This window comes from Tachysurus vachellii, chromosome 15, assembly GCF_030014155.1.
Source record: "Tachysurus vachellii isolate PV-2020 chromosome 15, HZAU_Pvac_v1, whole genome shotgun sequence".
Classification (NCBI taxonomy): domain Eukaryota; kingdom Metazoa; phylum Chordata; class Actinopteri; order Siluriformes; family Bagridae; genus Tachysurus; species Tachysurus vachellii.
Genome location: NC_083474.1, coordinates 10494229 through 10513108, shown reverse-complemented (window position 1 = coordinate 10513108; position 18880 = coordinate 10494229). Strand labels below are relative to the sequence as shown.

Here is an 18880-nt window from a genome sequence, read left to right as displayed (position 1 = left end):
TGTGTGTGTGTGTGTGTGTGTGTGTGTGATGGGAGTGGGTGTGTGTGTGTGATGGGAGTGGGTGTGTGTGTGTGATGGGAGTGGGTGTGTGTGTGTGATGGGAGTGGGTGTGTGATGGGAGTGTGTGTGTGATGGGAGTGGGTGTGTGATGGGAGTGGGTGTGTGTGTGTGATGGGAGTGGGTGTGTGTGTGTGATGGGAGTGGGTGTGTGTGTGTGATGGGAGTGGGTGTGTGTGTGTGATGGGAGTGGGTGTGTGTGTGTTATGGGAGTGGGTGTGTGTGTGTTATGGGAGTGGGTGTGTGTGTGTTATGGGAGTGGGTGTGTGTGTGTTATGGGAGTGTGTGTGTGTGTTATGGGAGTGGGTGTGTGTGTGTGTGTTATGGGGGTGGGGGTGTGTGTGTGTTATGGGGGTGGGAGTGTGTGTGTGTTATGGGGGTGGGAGTGTGTGTGTGTTATGGGGGTGGGTGTGTGTGTGTGTTATGGGGGTGGGAGTGTGTGTGTGTTATGGGTGTGGGTGTGTGTGTGTGTTATGGGGGTGTGTGTGTGTTTTGGGGGTGGGGGTGTGTGTGTGTTATGGGGGTGGGGGTGTGTGTGTTATGGGGGTGGGGGTGTGTGTTTGGGGGGGGGGTGTGTGTGTGTGTTTTGGGGGTGTGTGTGTGTGTGTGTTATGGGGGTGGGTGTGTGTGTGTGTTATGGGGGTGGGTGTGTGTGTTATGGGGGTGGGGGTGTGTGTGTGTTATGGGGGTGGGGGTGTGTGTGTGTTATGGGGGTGGGGGTGTGTGTGTGTTATGGGGGTGGGGGTGGGGGTGTGTTATGGGGGTGGGGGTGGGGGTGTGTTATGGGGGTGGGGGTGTGTTATGGGGGTGGGGGTGGGGGTGTGTTATGGGGGTGGGTGTGTGTGTGTTATGGGGGAGTGTGTGTGTGTGTGATGGGAGTGTGTGTGTGTGAGTGTGTGTGTGTGATGGGAGTGTGTGTGTGTGTGTGTGATGGGAGTGTTATGGGAGTGTGTGTGTGTGTGTGTGTGTTATGGGAGTGTGTGTGTGTGTGTGTGTGTGTGTGTTATGGGAGTGTGTGTGTGTGTTATGGGAGTGTGTGTGTGTGTTATGGGAGTGTGTGTGTGTGTTATGGGAGTGTGTGTGTGTGTTATGGGAGTGTGTGTGTGTGTTATGGGAGTGTGTGTGTGTGTTATGGGAGTGTGTGTGTGTGTGTGTTATGGGAGTGTGTGTGTGTGTGTGTTATGGGAGTGTGTGTGTGTGTGTGTTATGGGAGTGTGTGTGTGTGTGTGTTATGGGAGTGTGTGTGTGTGTGTGTGTTATGGGAGTGTGTGTGTGTGTGTGTGTGTTATGGGAGTGTGTGTGTGTGTGTGTGTTATGGGAGTGTGTGTGTGTGTGTGTGTTATGGGAGTGTGTGTGTGTGTGTGTGTTATGGGAGTGTGTGTGTGTGTGTGTGTTATGGGAGTGTGTGTGTGTGTGTGTGTTATGGGAGTGTGTGTGTGTGTGTGTGTTATGGGAGTGTGTGTGTGTGTGTGTGTTATGGGAGTGTGTGTGTGTGTGTGTGTTATGGGAGTGTGTGTGTGTGTGTGTGTTATGGGAGTGTGTGTGTGTGTGTGTGTTATGGGAGTGTGTGTGTGTGTGTGTGTTATGGGAGTGTGTGTGTGTGTGTGTTATGGGAGTGTGTGTGTGTGTTATGGGAGTGTGTGTGTGTGTTATGGGAGTGTGTGTGTGTGTTATGGGAGTGTGTGTGTGTTATGGGAGTGTGTTATGGGAGTGTGATGGGAGTGTGTGTGTTATGGGAGTGTGTGTGTGTGTGTGTTATGGGTGTGTGTGTGTGTGTGATGGGAGTGTGTGTGTGTGTGTGATGGGAGTGTGTGTGTGTGTGTGTGTGTGTGTGTGTGTTATGGGAGTGTGTGTGTGTGTTATGGGAGTGTGTGTGTGTGTGTGTGTGTGTGTGTTATGGGAGTGTGTGTGTTATGGGAGTGTGTGTGTGTGTGTGTGATGGGAGTGTGTGTGTGATGGGAGTGTGTGTGTGTGTGTGTTATGGGAGTGTGTGTGTGTGTGTGTTATGGGAGTGTGTGTGTGTGTGTGTGATGGGAGTGTGTGTGTGTGTGTGTGTGTGTGATGGGAGTGTGTGTGTGTGTGTGTGTGTGTGTGTTATGGGAGTGTGCGACGGGGCCGCGTGATTGGGGGGGGGGGGGGGGGGGGGTGTGTGTGTGAGACAGACAGAGAGACCTAAGCATTACTATTAACCTCAGATACACAGACAGGTCTGGTCATGATGTGGAGATACATATTTTACTGGCTAACTGTTATCCAGAAACGTCTTTGAGCCGAGATGTGAAACCCTTTCTATTTTTTTCTGTGTCCTTCTCATCCCACCATAAGAGCACACACAGATGTCTGTATCAACAACCTTTAAACCCTCAATGTACAGCCTACAGGCCAAACACTTTTCTTGCTCCAATTTTGAGCCCACAATTAATATTTAAAAAATAGTACTTAAGTAATACAATTTTTTCCATTACAGTACATATTCTTAAGCAGGTGTGTATTGTTGCAATACAATATATATATCTTTTTTTTCTATTTTACATTTTTTTGGGGTTGATGGTTGATGTATGCTTTTGGTAATGAAATGGTACTTGCAGTTCTTTTAAGTGATATTACTGCGGCTTTCTGAAATGATTCATGCACTTCAGCAGTCCTAGTGCTCTCCACAGAGGCGTGAGAGAAAGGGGGAGAGCTGATGAGTGCTCATGGTCTGGTGGGGAATGACGGTGCTGTGAGTGTCTCTGTGTCTGCTGCATATTTCCTCTCTCACACAGCAGAGGAACACATTGTTCTGCACAGTCAGCTCAGCATTTGGTCATCTGTCGCTGACTCTTTTGCACAGCGCACCACTCCTGTCCGTCCGTGCCGCTCCGTGTTTTTACATGCTGCTATCGTTCTCTGAAGAAAGGCTCAACAAAAGCCAAGAGAAGTCCTGTGGGTTTTCAGTTGTCCTTTCTCTATATAGCTGGTGTACATTAGAACAAAATGGTGTTTCTGCAGGACCCTAAAATGAGACACGAGACGATGAGTACACGGAACAGTACAGCAAAAAGTGAATGCCATACAATAGCTACGCAGTGCAGCGACTACAGAACAGTGCTGTGTGAGAATAGCAGCAATGGGCTGTAAACTATAGAGTCGCATAGCGGCAATATTGCCTTGTTATAAATATTGTTGCAAGTCTAACATGATAAAACATAAAGTCTTTTTCATAAAGGCTCAAAATGTTTATACTAAAAGTGGAATATTAACGCATATGCCTTTATCTCAATTTAATGAACACTAAAAATCATATTTTATATACAGGTTATCAGGCTAGGTTAATACTAGTCAGTAGTAAGTGCTTATAAATTACTAGTCTTTGCAATCCCATTCCTTCTATGTCTTTGTCTATGTCTCAGTCTTCATTTATTCCTACTTTTGCACACATTTGCCAAGTATGATATGGGCTGCTGTGTGTCTATAAATACTGCCCATGTTGAAGATTGTAGAGAGGTTGGCTATTTTAAACCACGGAAACGTCTACAGAAATGTGTTCCGACATCTGCTCCCGGTTATTATAAAAGAATGAGGATAATACAGGATCCGGTGCTGTTTATATTCCTAGTGGTGTTATAATGGTCACTTGGTTTTGTGCCATTTTTGGACATTGGATTTTGGATTTATTTATTATTTATTTATTTCATAAACAAAAGTCTACATTTATTAAAATCTTTTCACACGGCAGATGTCTCTCTCTCTCTCGCTCTCGCTCCTTAATGGATGAATGATGTGAACATCTGTGCACAGCTTTTCATTCAACAGGTGAAAAAGAGCATTCATGATAGCTGAAGCAACATTCATAATGCCATTGCCTAAAATATCTCAAAGATTGCCCATTAAAGCATACCACACATCAGACTTTTGTTTTGTTGACAAATATGTTAGCAAAAGATAGCAATTTTTGGGTATGTTGTCCAAAGCTGATGCTATGTCCACGCAATTTGAGGCAGGCAGCGAACCATCACCTCATATTTGAACACCGCATTGAGGAAAGCAAAATGAAGACACTGGAGCTGCTGTGAACTGTCTGCAAAGTTCTAATTAGGCAGATTTTGCATTATTTAATGCACCAGATAATCAAGACTCTCTGTGACAATAATGAACAAATTTTGTACTTTTTGAATTTGTATGAGCTTCTCTTTTACTCAAATCCTGCTTTTGGCTTAAAGCATACAGTACCAATGTCCCCTAATGGATTAGGAACAATAATCCATGAAGTTAAAAAGTATATAGATCCCTAATATTTCTCTAATGTCTCTATTTTTGTGTTTAGGTGTATATCTGTATGAGGTCATTGTCCTGCAGATGAGCCATATCCGGGGGCTGTTGCGTCGCAGACCCGGATAATCCCTGGTGGCTGCGGCCCAGGCCCCGCCCCTACCCAGCATGCCCAACGCTGTTCGAGCGGGGAGCCTGAAGGACCCCGATATCTCTGAGCTCTTTTTCAAGGAGGATCCTGAAAGACTATTCACTGATCTCAGAGAGATCGGACATGGCAGCTTTGGCGCGGTTTACTTTGTAAGCATCTACTGTACAGTCCAAAAAGGAAATCATTGGAATGTTTGCCACATTGATTCATTCAACAAGGTTTTCTTCAAATGCCAAGAAATGTCCCCTTTCTCACTACAATTTTTACTTTACTCACAGGCACGAGATGTGCGCACCTCAGAGGTGGTGGCTATCAAGAAAATGTCCTATAGTGGAAAGCAAACCAACGAGGTTGGTATATGAATCTCATTATGATTTTTAAGATGAATCCTGAATCACACTGACCCCTGAATCATATAATTCTGATTCTTGTTGTGCTGTCTGTCATTTATAAAGTAACAGTCCTGTTCTCTTTTTTTTTAGATGTACAGTAGATTCAGAATAGCTTGCTTAAATTTAATTCAGAATGAAATGTTTGTCCTTTATAAGATCATCTGTTGCTGTTAGTAGTATTTGTCATAGGCATAATTAGGCATATAAATAGGCATATTACTATCTCTTTTAGTCATCTACTACCCTTAAAAGCTGTTACTGCTGTTAAATTTAAGTGCTAAAAATCGATAGATATATCCAATAGGTATTCATGGGAAATAATAACTAATAGCTTGGATAATTGGTGAATAATCAGAAAAAAAACATATGATCTAGTCAGTTTTCACAGAATCGCACGTATGCGTCACTAATTTTGATATCCATCAATATGATGATGATTATTATTATTAAGATGCAGTCAAAAGAATGTTAGCATCAACCAGTGTGTTGTGAATGGTTTTGTGTTTTATTGTCTTGCAATGAAGTTTTTTTTTTCTCCTGTCTTGTGGGGAAAATTGTATTCTCCATTCCTTCACATGTTTTTTGCACTCTCCCTTAGAAATGGCAAGACATAATCAAGGAGGTGAAATTTCTCCAGAATATAGAGCACCCAAACAGCATTGAGTATAAAGGATGTTACCTGAGAGAGCACACAGCATGGGTCAGTGTTCTCTTTCTGTCACAACTGTCTCCGAACGTCATACATAAGTGCATGAAAAATGAAATCCCATAAATTCACATGAATTATTTTACCCTTCGCTATGGCTTTCTGCACTGACTGGCCTTTATGAATAACATAATGCAAGTGAATCTGTGACATGGAGATAGGACATGTTGTCTGTTTACTATTAATGTTTTGTCTCCTCTGCATGTCTAGCTGGTAATGGAGTATTGTCTGGGTTCTGCTTCAGATATCCTAGAGGGTAAGCTCTGATATTTTTTATGCTTGTCTAATGCTCGATCACTGCAGACATATGAAGGATGAAGTCACAGCTCCTAATGAACACACAGATGAACTGAATGTGTCTATGTTGATATGTTTAGATGTGCCAACAGCGTTCATCTTCATAAAGCCCTTCACAAAAGTCTGATTTTTCATTTGCATTTGATATCTAACAGTACACAAAAAGCCCTTACAAGAAGTGGAGATAGCTGCAATTACCCATGGTGCTCTGCAAGGGATAGCTTACCTTCACTCCCACAACATGATCCACAGGTACGAGTGACCCCCTTAATCAGGGTTTGTTTCTTTATTTTGCGTAGTGATGTGAACGTTCTGCATATGACCGACAAGCGATCCTCTTGGGCTGGTGTCCTTTTAATTTAAAATTTCTTTCATCACATTCTTGTGACTGTCTTTTAATATGGTATTTAGTGTGGGGTTTTTCTTCCCCCAATCAAGATGTAAAGAGTAAATCTTGTTTCTAAAGCTCCAGTTTTGTCCTAAGATTAGTGCCTAGTTGTGTCCCAAAGGCACTACTGTAGGACAGTTTAGCTGCCTGCATCAACAAGTTTCTGCTATTTTTATTCATAAATAGTATAAATCATCCTGCCTGTTCGCATTCTGTTTCCTCTTGTTAGGCTGTTTAAAGTTATGTTATGAACTAAAATACCTTTTTGTCCAAACAGGGACATCAAGGCTGGGAATATCCTGCTGACTGAACCTGGCCAAGTAAAACTGGCTGACTTTGGCTCTGCTTCCATTGCTTCCCCTGCTAACTCATTTGTGGGAACTCCATATTGGTGAGTGCTGTTTTCTTTCAGTTTCCTACTACATATTATATTTTGCCAAACCCACAGCTCTGTATTTGTTTAAGCGCAGCACTGTCTGAACTCAGTTTGTGGGCTGCTTCAATAAAATTTCACCTGGCTTAAACCCAGGTCATGAAAGACCCATGTTTCTGGTTACACTTGCTTTTGTGTATACAGAAATCACTTAGCCCATGAACCACAATTATTATATCATGGACCTCCTCCAGAAACATTACTGATCTTGTACAATTGCATAGACTACATGAGTATCCAGGTCAAACACAGGGTTTCCGTGGGGTCATAAAAAGTCATAAATTTAACAATAAGAATTTAAGGCCATAAAAGACAAAAACGTCCGGATTTTCCATACAAGGTCATAAAAAACATTTAGCCACGTCTTAAATTGATATGCTCGTCCATTAATTTGTTCTTCAATGAAAATGCGCTCGCGGCGGCAATGACATTCATTTGTTTCGCCTGTTGTAGTTCTGTATGAGGAATCTGGGTGGTATCACACTGGTATCACAGCGTTCCAGAACTACAAGGTCCATGCGGCAGCATACAGACTTGTCGGAAGGACTTTCACAGAAACCCGCGCGAACTCCGAACATACTGTATCATACTGTATCATACTGTATCATACTGTATAATTGAAATCATCCTGGCTATCACAATGGGAAAATGTACCTTTAACGATCTGTGGCTCGAAGACGGTGCGTTTAGTAGCTGGCTCAAGCCTGTCGCTAACAATCGGTATCAAGCCTATTGCACTCTGTGTAAGAAGACGTTGGAGCTGTCTAGTTTAGGCATAAAAGCCTTGAAGTCGCATGCAAAGTCAGAAAAGCATATCGTTGCTGTAGAAGGCCTGCAGCGGGTGCAGGCGATCCGTCAGTTTTGTTCGGCTCCGTCACTAACGTTACCCGGTCCAAGTACAGCGCGGGATTCCGTTTCTGTCGCATCCAGTGCCACACACAGTGGTTTCGGATCAACCTCCACACTGAAAGCGGGGGTCCTGTGGGTGTTGAATACTATAATAATAGAATTACTCTTTAAATAATAAAACTTGTTGCTTTCAATGAAAGTCAATAATAAAGACTTTTGAAAGGAATTTTAATGACTGAAGTTATTTATCGTAATTCGTGTAGGTCATAAATTCAAATCATAATGGTCATAAAAAGGTCTTAAGTCTTAAATTTGACTGATTAAACCCTGCAGAAACCCTGCAAACAGCATTAATGCCGTGTAAAGGGTCTTAATGTTATTTTTTGTGATATTTACTGGCAAATTTCAAAATAACTAATCATGTTTCTTTGCCTTAGGATGGCCCCAGAGGTGATCTTGGCTATGGATGAGGGACAGTATGATGGCAAGGTGGATGTCTGGTCTTTGGGTATAACTTGTATTGAATTAGGTAAGTTTATCTGCTGCAGGAAACCCTGAATTCCTAGACTGTGCATGCGTGTGTGTTTTTAGTTTTTTGTGTAAATGTAGAGTATGTAGAATTCTGTAGATACTCAGTTTTATTTCATTACAGCGGAGAGAAAACCTCCACTTTTCAACATGAATGCAATGAGTGCCTTATACCATATAGCACAGAACGAGAGCCCAGTCCTGCAGTCAAGTGAATGGTGAGTGCAGTGCATATTGATTTTTCTGTGGTTCAGTGTCTGCACCTCTCCATGCATTATTTAATTAGGCCTTTAGCGCTGTTAACGTGGTGTGAGCTGTATAAAGATCAGTCTTCTCTGCTCTGTCCTCAGGACTGATTACTTTCGAAACTTTGTGGACTCCTGCCTTCAGAAACTGCCTCATGACAGACCCACTTCTGAAGAGCTTTTGCAGGTACAACAACTAATGTTACTTTTGGAACATTAGCAGAAAAGCTCTTTGGTACTTTGGTTCTGAAAATGAACACAATTAATATAGTTATGGGGAAAAAGAGAGCACACATTTCTTCAGTTTTTTATATATTTTTTTATTAAGGCCTAAATAATAGTATGGTCCTCATCAGCTTCTTTAACCTTGAGTGTAAATAAAAACAAAAGACAAAATATTGAAATCCATGAGGTTTTCCATGAGGTTTTCCATGAGTCACCTGAGGTTATTTGTTTGTGAAAGTTGTTGTGGACCATGCAATCGTATTTAGGCCCTGAAAAATAACAGAAAATGTATAAATAACAAGTCTAACTAGTATGGTGACGCTAGGATTCTCATGCCCTATGATGAAAGGACACAACATCTTTACTTAAGACTTTCTGGGGTGTGTTTAGCTGTCACTGATATAATTTATAATTTGTTTAAAAGCACAAAGAAGGTCATTTATAAACTCTGTTAGTATGCTCAGCAAACATGAGCCACCTGTTTTGCTCTGACAGAACTCACAAGCTTCATGCTGTTATGGAAACTTGGTCACTAAATGCCATTACTCAGATTACATATAACCCACTACTCGGATTACAAATAACACAGATGGAAATGATGATCTTCAGTAGAGTGCTGAGTTTATAGCACATTGTTTAATCACAACACAACAATGAATTTTCCATTCAATCTGAGCTATTTATATTGTGCAAACAGTCATATATGAATGTATAATATCTAGCGTCTTTATTTGACATTTATTAGTTTGTTCTCATTGTGGTTGCTCCTGCTCTACTAGCACGTCTTTGTGTCGCGCGAGCGAGCCGCATCCGTGCTGGTGGACCTGATCCAACGCACCAAAGATGCTGTGAGGGAGCTGGACAACCTGCAGTACAGAAGGATGAAGAAAATTATCTTCCCTGATCCACAAAATGGGCCTGTGGCAGAGGCCCAGGATGAGGAGGAGGTTAGCGCTCAGTTAGTTTGTTTCTTTTTCACATTCATTTTATTTATGTATTTGTTTTTTTTTGTTGATGTGTTACGGTTTCTGCTTGAGATCCATGGTGTGTAAGCCACATTTTTTTGCCTAATGTAATAGTTCATACTGCAGTGAAGGTGTTTGTTCAATGCTGTAGGAGCCGGAGCATACAGGCACAGTGAACAGTGTGGGTAGCAACCAGTCTATCCCCAGCATGTCCATCAGTGCTAGCTCTCAGAGCAGCTCTGTCAACAGCTTACCTGATGCTACTGAGGACAACAAGAGTGAGCTGGACCTGCTGGAGGGAGACCACACAGTCATGTCCAACAGCTCTGTCATACACCTTAAACCGGTCAGTGCACTTGATTTGAATCATCCCAACACTCAGGGCTGTACATTACCTTAAATCTGCTGGTTTGATGTGTCATTTTTTTTAATGTGTAATCAAAAAAAGCATTATTTGAAGGTCTTAAATCCAACATTAAGGGTAGTATTATGGACTTGATTAATGAGGCTATTTGTAATCTTGTATACTAGATTTCCAGATTTTGCTGTATATTGCCAGCTATTGTTCTGCCTTAAAGAAAAATCATTGATCGCTATGGTATATTACACACTTTTCACACGGTTTCAGCTTTTTTCATTTAGTGTCAGGACAGACAAATGGGAAACGATTGATATTATGAACACAATTACTATGAGCACTTGTTCTTCGGAAACATGGGTCCAGAAGCCAGACGATTGTCCTAGCAACAATTTTGTCACACTATTACAATACCTATGAGAATAACTGAGTTTGCCCTGATTGACCAATGTGTCATTTGGTTGTCTTTTTGCAGGAAGAGGAGGAGAGTCAACCAGAAATAACCCCAGAGGTCCCCAGTGAGCCACCTGAAGAACAGTCTCCTCCTGCACAGACTCCTCGCCGTCACCACCGCAACAGAGAGCATTTTGCTACCATCCGCACAGCCTCACTGGTGTGACACCATTTCACTTTCCCATATTTAATTTCCTGGCCTAAAATGCATTACCTGAATAATAATAATGTATTTACCTGCAGCAACTTTATATTAAGGCTGTGATAAAGCGTGCTTACAAATATTTGTGAATGTTCTCCAGGTGACGCGTCAAATTCAGGAGCATGAGCAGAACTCTGAGCTACGGGAGCAGATATCTGGGTACAAGCGAATGCGGCGGCAGCACCAAAAGCAGCTGTTTGCTCTGGAGAACAAGCTCAGGGCAGACTTGGATGAACACAGGCTGAAATTAGACAAGGAGTTGGAGAGCCAGAGGAACAGCTTTGCTACTGAGATGGACAAACTTGTCAAGAAGCACCAGGCAGCCTTGGAAAAAGATGTAATTGAGAGCACTATCATTCAATTCCAAAGCAATATCTTGTTTGCAGGCATTTGAATGTCAGTCTGTTTATTCTATTAAAGGTCATTTGTTTACAGTTGTTTAAAGAACTTTATTTTTGACTTTAGGCAAAGAACTTTGCCAATGATGAGAAGAAGTTCCAGCAGCACATCCAAAGCCAGCAGAAGAAAGAACTTAACAGCTTCCTGGAGTCCCAGAAACGCGAGTACAAGCTGCGCAAGGAGCAACTTAAAGAGGTTAAAACACTCCTCTTGAATAACCTGGAGAATTTGATATTCTTCATTTTTTCTTAATTTAATAACAGTCAGTTTCAACCAGTTAGTTTTCCTTTTCTACTAATCTGGAAGTGTGACGGTGAAGTGAGCCACTGTAGACTATTTATTTATTGTTTATTATTTATCTGTATTCTAATGTAATATTAAAGCATAAGAATAAACTGCAGATGTTGGGAAGCCTGTTTTACTTAATCATAATATCCATCATGAATTTGTAACCACCACATGAGCTTTTTTAAATGCTTTAAAATGAGCCACGTCAGACGCCCATGTCCTGGAGCCAATGAAGGAAAATGGGTCATGGCGTACTCCCTCTCTGTCAGTCACACTCACACTAGCTGATCGTGGGTGTATTTGAGCTCATGCATGTGAAAAGGGCAAATCTGAGTGTGTTGCACTGCTTTGTGACTCAGCATTAGCAGCAGTTTAAAAACGGGTTGTCTGCCTTCATGCATGTTTGTGGAATCACGTTTGATATTTAGACTCCGTGTGGTAGCTGTTTTATGATGGAGAGTTGGCAAGTGTTGTGAAATTAGGGAACTGAACGTGATAAAACTATGGAGAAAACGGTGGGTAAATAAATGAAAAGTCTTCAGTATAATTAGCAAAAAAAAATAAATAAGGCCATTTATTTTGCAAAAAGTTATTACAGATTTTTTCCAAATACCTTTTGTGGTCAAAGACTTTTTCCTATAAATTTTTTATTAGGTTTAGAGCCTAGAGTTTCATCAACATATCAGGCGATTGTCTTTTCCTGCTGATGTAATTCTGTGTTTAATATTAAATATTTATAATGGCTATAATTCAGGCTAATACAATTTACGTAGATGTGGGTTTGTACGCATTACACAATAACCTCTCTTTCACATATCCCTTCATCAGGAACTAAATGAGAATCAATCCACACCAAAGAAAGAAAAGCAAGAGTGGCTATTAAAACAGAAGGAGAACTTGCAGCACTTCCAGGCAGAAGAGGAGGCAAACCTTCAACGCAGGCAGCGTCAGTACTTGGAGCTAGAGTGCCGCAGGTTCAAACGCCGTATTCTTGTTATTCGGCACAATGTAGAGCAGGACCTGGCAAGAGAGGTGAGCAGAGCAAGCATCATTTGAATCCTTGTTTTAATAGATGGCTCCAGCTAGAAAAACAGCCAGAGTCCTTATTGGTCATCCCTTGTTCAGATGTTTTCCTCAGCAAACACCTCTGGAAATTGACACTCTTGCTTCTAGCCTAAGCTTTGAACACTCCTAACAGTTGACCAGACACTATATCAGCTAGAGCCTTTTTTCTTATCGCTCTCCACAAAGTTACTGATGTTTTTCACTTTTCTCTATGCTGAAGGAGTTAAACAAGCGTCAAACACAGAAGGACCTGGAGCATGCCATGCTGCTTCGACACCATGAGTCCATGCAGGAGCTGGAGTTCAGGCACCTGAGCACCATCCAAAAGACACGGGCCGAGCTCATTCGCTTACAGCACCAGACTGAGCTCACCAACCAGATAGAGTACAACAAACGCAGAGAGAGAGAGCTTCGACGCAAGCATGTCATGGAGGTCCGACAGCAGCCCAAGAGTCTGAAGGTAGTCTGAATAGCAGCTATTATGTGAAATATATAATGGCTATTATGTGGCTATTTAGTGTAGGTATATTTTTGAACTGCAGGTAACGAGTGCCTCTGTCAGTCAGGGCGGTTCATATATTGAGCAAATACTATATGTTGGAGACCTAGACTGTCAACAGAAGGTGCACTTCGGAAGCCACAACATGCTTTAAACATTAATTTCATTGAATCATTCATTTTAAATGTCTTTTTGAAACATGCATAGCATTTTACACAAACACACACATACATATTTAAACTTAATATATTAATTAAATAGAATAAAAAGGCCTAGTATTATGTTTGTTTAAATCCGCGTCAGCAGCATTGTGTGGTACAGTGGGTTTAGCACTGCTTACCCCTGTGGCTTCACTTTAGTATTACATTCTGCCCCAGCAACAGAGACCTGGTGAGATCTGTTATCCGTTATGTAAATGACACACAAAAATGTCACTCTAGATACATTTTCAGGGTCAATATTATTGATTAGTCAGATTAACTGCTGCAGTCCAAATGTTAGTCTACACTCACTGTTCTTTCATCAGCTCAAAGAGGTTCAGATTAAGAAGCAGTTTCAAGAAGCATGTAAAATCCAGACACGGCAATACAAAGCCTTGAAGAACCAACTGCTGGAGAGCACGCCCAAGTCAGAACACAAAATGATGCTAAAGAGGGTGAAGGAGGAGCAGACACGCAAGCTGGCCATCCTTGCAGAGCAGTATGACCATTCAATCAATGACATGCTCTCCACACAGGCTGTGAGTAATACACATACCGGTCATCACTGGAATTCGGGCAAAGAGTTGATTTTTTTTTTTTTATTATTTAAATGGTATATTTTGATTGTCACAGTTGCGGCTGGATGAGGCACAGGAGTCTGAGTGTCAGGTATTGCGGATTCAGCTGCAGCAGGAACTGGAACTGCTGAATGCATATCAAAGTAAGATTAAGATGCAGACGGAGTCACAGCAGGATCGTGAGAGGAAGGAGCTGGAGCAGAGAGTATCTTTGCGCAGGGCTCTGTTGGAGCAGAAGGTATTCCACAAATACACCCACACAAGCAAATGACTCGGTTAATAGAGAAAGGAGATCACAGGCTGTACATTTTGTGTGATTACTCGGGAGACACCAGTCTTATTAAACACAGCAGTCTTTATTCCTTAGGAGTCACCAGTCTTATTCTTTTGTCCACACCACATCTCCCATATCACTGCTTGCTGCTGCTTTACATTTCTTGACAATTGAAAATGTGCCATGTTCTATGTTGTTTAATACTTCAAGGTGTAAATACAAGGAAGTAAAAATTCTGATTGAATCATCACCTTTTTATCTTAATCATAGATGTACTCAGTGTGTATCCAAACCAAAGAATCATCCTTGGAGGAAACTGTGTGTATATAAATTGTGTGTTTAATGATGCCTGCCTTGTGTTATTAGTGACAGCAATTCTTTGTTCCCCTCAGATCGAAGACGAGATGCAGTCTCTGCAGAATGATCGCTCGGAGCGTATCCGCAGCCTGCTGGAGCGTCAAGCTCGAGAGATTGAGGCCTTCGACTCGGAGAGCATGCGCCTCGGCTTCAGCAACATGGTGCTGGCCAATATCTCTCCTGAGTCACTGAGCAACAGCTTTCCTGGAGCACCAGCCAGCTGGGCTCACTCAGCCAATCCCCAGAGTTCCCAGTGGAGCTGTTGCTCAGGCTCTGGCCTTCAGTACCACGCAAATCAGGGAGGAGCACCTGGCCAGCAGGTCTGGGGAGGATCTGTCTCAGGAGCAGCACCTCCACAGTGGAGCCATGCAGCGGGGGGCCTCCTGGGGGCCGTGCCAAAGAGCAGCGGGAGTATGGCCATGAGAAACAGCCCACAGGCCCTCAGGAGGACCACTTCAGGGGGGCACAGTGAGCAGAACATGAGCAGGAGCACCAGCATCACCTCTCAGATATCCAATGGCTCCCACCTATCCTACACATAGATCCCAGAGTACCAGTGCCAGGCCTACACACACATAAACAAACACGCGCTTAAAAACAGGTTACGGGACAGATCATGGGCACCTAGAATCAGCTGAATGGCACACTAACCTGCTTGTCTATTTGATTCACTCACACACGCAGCATGTGAGGTATAGATAAGCATTGCTCAGGTCAATAGCTATTCTGTCTGTGCAGGACAGTTAATTGGCCTACATGCAGAGCTAGAATTTGTCTAACACTGCAATTTACATGATGCTCTGTTGATTTCTGTGAATCCCTTTTACCTGTCTTTGCAATCAACACTATAACCGTTTAAAATGCATGTACATTATGTATGATGTATACAGAGAACATTTTAAACATTTCTGCCCATTTCTTGAACTCCACACAGCTGCACTGTTGCATTTAAAGAGCAGGTCGATGTTGAACAGACAGCTAGACAGAAGTGTTTTAATCATTTTTAGACAAAATGCCAAAATCAACCCAACTTTTAGAGATGCTTACATTCCCATCCTGCCACAGTGCCAGCCTGCTGTTATGCCCCGGGTGAATCAGGTGAACGTTCGTCTTCGGAGAGAATGTTAAATTATAGTTTGTCTTAACAAAAATGTTATTTGCAATCACCTCATGATTGTGTAATATGGGGGAGAGATGGAGGTCTTCAGTGTGTGTGTGTGTAGTCATACACTTGTTTTGCCAGACATGAGGATTTTGGATTTTATTTTAATGCGATTTGGTTTTATTGGTTGGGATTTTAAGATTAACGTCTTTTAATAGACATTGTACGTTTATCATCCATAACAGTGCAATAGTATTTTTTTAAAATCCAGATTAAAAATGTTAGTTGTGTGGAGTCTCAGCTAATGCCAACAGGACTGTTTGTCAACATTGTCACCATCATGTTTTAGAAAGTATTCAGATCTTTCCTTTCCCTCACACATGCCAAAGGGACCTTCACCACAATTTGTACGTTCAAAACAAAGGTTAGAAGTTATCAAGCACCTCGAATAAGTGAAGGAAACGTTACACATCATGTCCTTTACATTTTATTACTAGATTGACTTAAACCTGGTTTGTTTTTTATAGAGCTTTGCCCTTTCGTTTAGCAACTTACAGAGCCAAAGACCTCAGGTATGTTGTCACAGTTTGAGCTTAGTGAGTGCCTTTTAATTCACGGTTGTATTCTGTAGACAGTGTGTATATGCAAGGGGTTGAATGTTTTACGTAGACCTGTGGGGGGAAAAAACTCCCATTCTGTGTCGTGTGTTATTCTGGTTAGTGACGTGTTGTGGACTGGAAAAAATTTGTCCATATTCTGCTGTATAAAGTTCTGAATTCTACACACTTTCATCTTTTACATTTAAATTGACCACAAGTAAAGTTCTATAATTTGGTTACTGCAATCATGAAATTGAGTTCAGATTTATTTAAAATATTCCCACTTTGTTAAGGGGGTTGGGGGTGTATGGTTACTTAAGGTTAATGTATCAGAGTATATTGGACCAAAATCTGATCTTTTAAGGGTTTTCTTTTGGTGGTTCGTCATAATTCAGCCAAAGTGACATCAGTGAGAAATTTTTCCATTCTGACACGCACAGAAGTATAGATCAGAAGTACCTAAGGTTTTATGATTGAAACTGAACGCCATGCTAGAAAAAGGTTGGGATGAAATGGATGGAGATGCTGTGCATACTTAAATTTAGCTAATGTTTTAATGCCATATGCAATAGATAGTGGTTTGTGGTGCCTTCTTTAAAAGGAATGCCAAACAGTAGCACTTTATGTTGTGTGAAGTTTTTTTTGTTTTGTTTTTTTAAGCTAATTGCTTTGACACTATATTACTAAACATTCTTGATTTTTTTTTTTTCCCCCCTTTCAATTTTTTTCCTGTTTTTCTGGCTCAGTAAAAGACAAGCCAGGACCCAACATCATAATAACACCAAATACAGGCACAGGTCTTCCATGTTCTGATTGTGAGAGTAACTTTTACTGCAGTCGCCATGTATTACTGATAGTTTGTTTAAACCATTCTGAACAAAGTGGGAGGCAGAAAACCTGAATGAATGTAGAATGAATGTATTTATTGGCAGCAGCCTGATCAGGGCAGAATGCTGTGTGTTGGAGACTAAAGGATGTCTGAAGGGAAGAGGACTGCACATTGCGTTAATCGATAAGGGCATGACAGCAGGCTCAGCAGTGCAAATGGCAAATCTGTATGGGAGCCGGCGCTCACTCAGGACAAAGTTAAATAGCTAAACTGTTTGATTTTGGTGTGAATATGAACATTTGCCAGACAAAGCTTTAGATGTGACCAAACACTGACGGGGAATATTGGTTTTTCGCTTTCATCCACGCTCTTGCTTGGTCTTGTGCTCTGTGGAGTAGGTAGCGCTGCTTGGAGCTCTGGGTACATGAGTAGTGTTGCTGATGCCCCTGTGAGCCCTTTCTCTTGGACTTCCACCTCTTTCTCCTCCTCATGTGCTCATCACACTAAGCCAAGGTTTGCCTGGATCAAGTGTTTCGGCTGACGGACGAGTGAATGCACTTTGAAACAAAAATTGTTTGCTCTCCAAATCAGTTTTGTTTACACTTTGAAAACGGTGACTGATTGGGATCCATAGTGATTGAATTATTATTTTTTCACCTTTTTAACAGATTCTGATGCACGCTTTTTATTCCTTCCTTGTATTGTTTTTCTTTTACTATTGTGCACTTGTGAGTAAAGTAGATTTGTTCTCTCTCACTCTCAAGGCAAGTCAAATGAGACGAGGCACTGGTGTATGTTTTCTGTTTTAGTTTAGCTTAGTTCTGTTTTTATTCAAATCTTCTGATATTTTTTTTATAACCCCAAATCCTTACTTACCAAAATGCACCATCCTTCAAAGACAAAGTTTATTGATATAGTTTATTTAATTAATAATCACAATGCTTAAATCCAGGTGTGTGTGTGTCTGTGAAATGTTCATACTGTAGATTAAAAACATAGTCTAAAAGTAGTCATTGTGAAACCTCACGTCGAGAAAGTTACTGAGAATATATGAACTGGTTCGACTAAAGTTGTGCAAGTGGAGAATTACTCTGGAGGAGTCTCCAGGTTGGATTTCAGGGATTTGTGTGTATTTTACACTGCACACTTTTTGTTCTCCCGATTCCATGAAAGAGTTCGGACATCAGCTCACAGCAGTGAGTCTGCATCAGTCGCATTCATCATGATTCGTTGTTTTTCTCCGTCGCGTTTATGATACACCTTCTCAAATGAAAGCCTCAGACTATAATGCTTTCATTGTATAAGAAAACTGGTGAAAATGATCACTCAGATCTCCTCCCATAAACAATGGCTACAGTCCTGATGGAACAGTAGCACAATCGTAGTTTAAACATTAGACTGTAGGCTTAATTTGGCTGAATCAGTTTTCTGGTTTTAAATCTTTTATCTTTGTGATTAGATACATTAATACTTTTTTTTCCCCCTTCAATCGTTATTGTTTACTTCCTTTGTCTGGATAAAGCATTGATTCTTTTTATATTTAAATTTTTTTATTAATTTTAAACTTTTGTTCTACTGATTAAATTTAGGGGATGTGTAATACTGATTACAGAAAATACTGGTATCCGTTGTATACATATATTCATCTTACGTTTTCTAGGTGTTGGTGGTTAATCCTCCAATAAAAACACTGTGCCATCTCACAGCAGCCAAACTTCGTCACTACTGCGGCGTCTCCTCTCCAGTGAAATCAGAAGTGGTCATTTTACAGAGTATTTCACTCTTATTGCCAACGTGGAAGATATAAAAAGGATCATGGGGCTTGTAAAAGATGAAATGGTACATTTCTGTAAAGATTAATGTCAGTATTCATTGTTCTCTGGTTGAGCATCACCACTACAGTTCATATGTAATCTGTATCAAAATGTATAGATTGTGAAACATGTAACTGAATGTCTAAAAGATTTGTTTGAGATTATATTAAAGTATTCATAAATCAGAGAGAGAAAAAAATCACATCTAGGGTTTAATGAACAATTTAGCTTGTACTGTATTGTCTTGATGGAGGAATAATGGAGAGAAGATTGGCTGTAATAAAATCATTTTAGTACAAAGGTTTTGGACTGCTTTTTTTTTTTTTATTTGGGTGGATTGGTTCTAATATGTCTAGAACATGCCTATACGTATTAA

The 18880-nt window shown here is 41.2% G+C and overlaps 1 protein-coding gene across 1 annotated transcript in view; it reads left to right on the top strand.

The window, feature by feature from the left end:
* taok1a (TAO kinase 1a) overlaps positions 1-18804 on the top strand; it is a 27451-nt gene extending 8647 nt beyond the window's left edge. The window contains exons 2-20 of the mRNA XM_060888967.1: positions 4364-4608; positions 4738-4809; positions 5450-5551; positions 5768-5813; positions 6010-6106; positions 6520-6633; positions 7962-8053; positions 8177-8270; positions 8403-8484; positions 9302-9469; positions 9639-9833; positions 10321-10458; positions 10601-10837; positions 10966-11094; positions 12016-12219; positions 12473-12712; positions 13278-13490; positions 13585-13767; positions 14196-18804. Coding sequence (XP_060744950.1) covers positions 4477-4608; positions 4738-4809; positions 5450-5551; positions 5768-5813; positions 6010-6106; positions 6520-6633; positions 7962-8053; positions 8177-8270; positions 8403-8484; positions 9302-9469; positions 9639-9833; positions 10321-10458; positions 10601-10837; positions 10966-11094; positions 12016-12219; positions 12473-12712; positions 13278-13490; positions 13585-13767; positions 14196-14702 — 3045 coding nt within the window. The 5' untranslated portion in view covers positions 4364-4476 and the 3' untranslated portion in view covers positions 14703-18804. The remainder of the gene's footprint in view (positions 1-4363; positions 4609-4737; positions 4810-5449; positions 5552-5767; positions 5814-6009; positions 6107-6519; positions 6634-7961; positions 8054-8176; positions 8271-8402; positions 8485-9301; positions 9470-9638; positions 9834-10320; positions 10459-10600; positions 10838-10965; positions 11095-12015; positions 12220-12472; positions 12713-13277; positions 13491-13584; positions 13768-14195) is intronic.
* Positions 18805-18880: the final 76 nt, after the last annotated feature.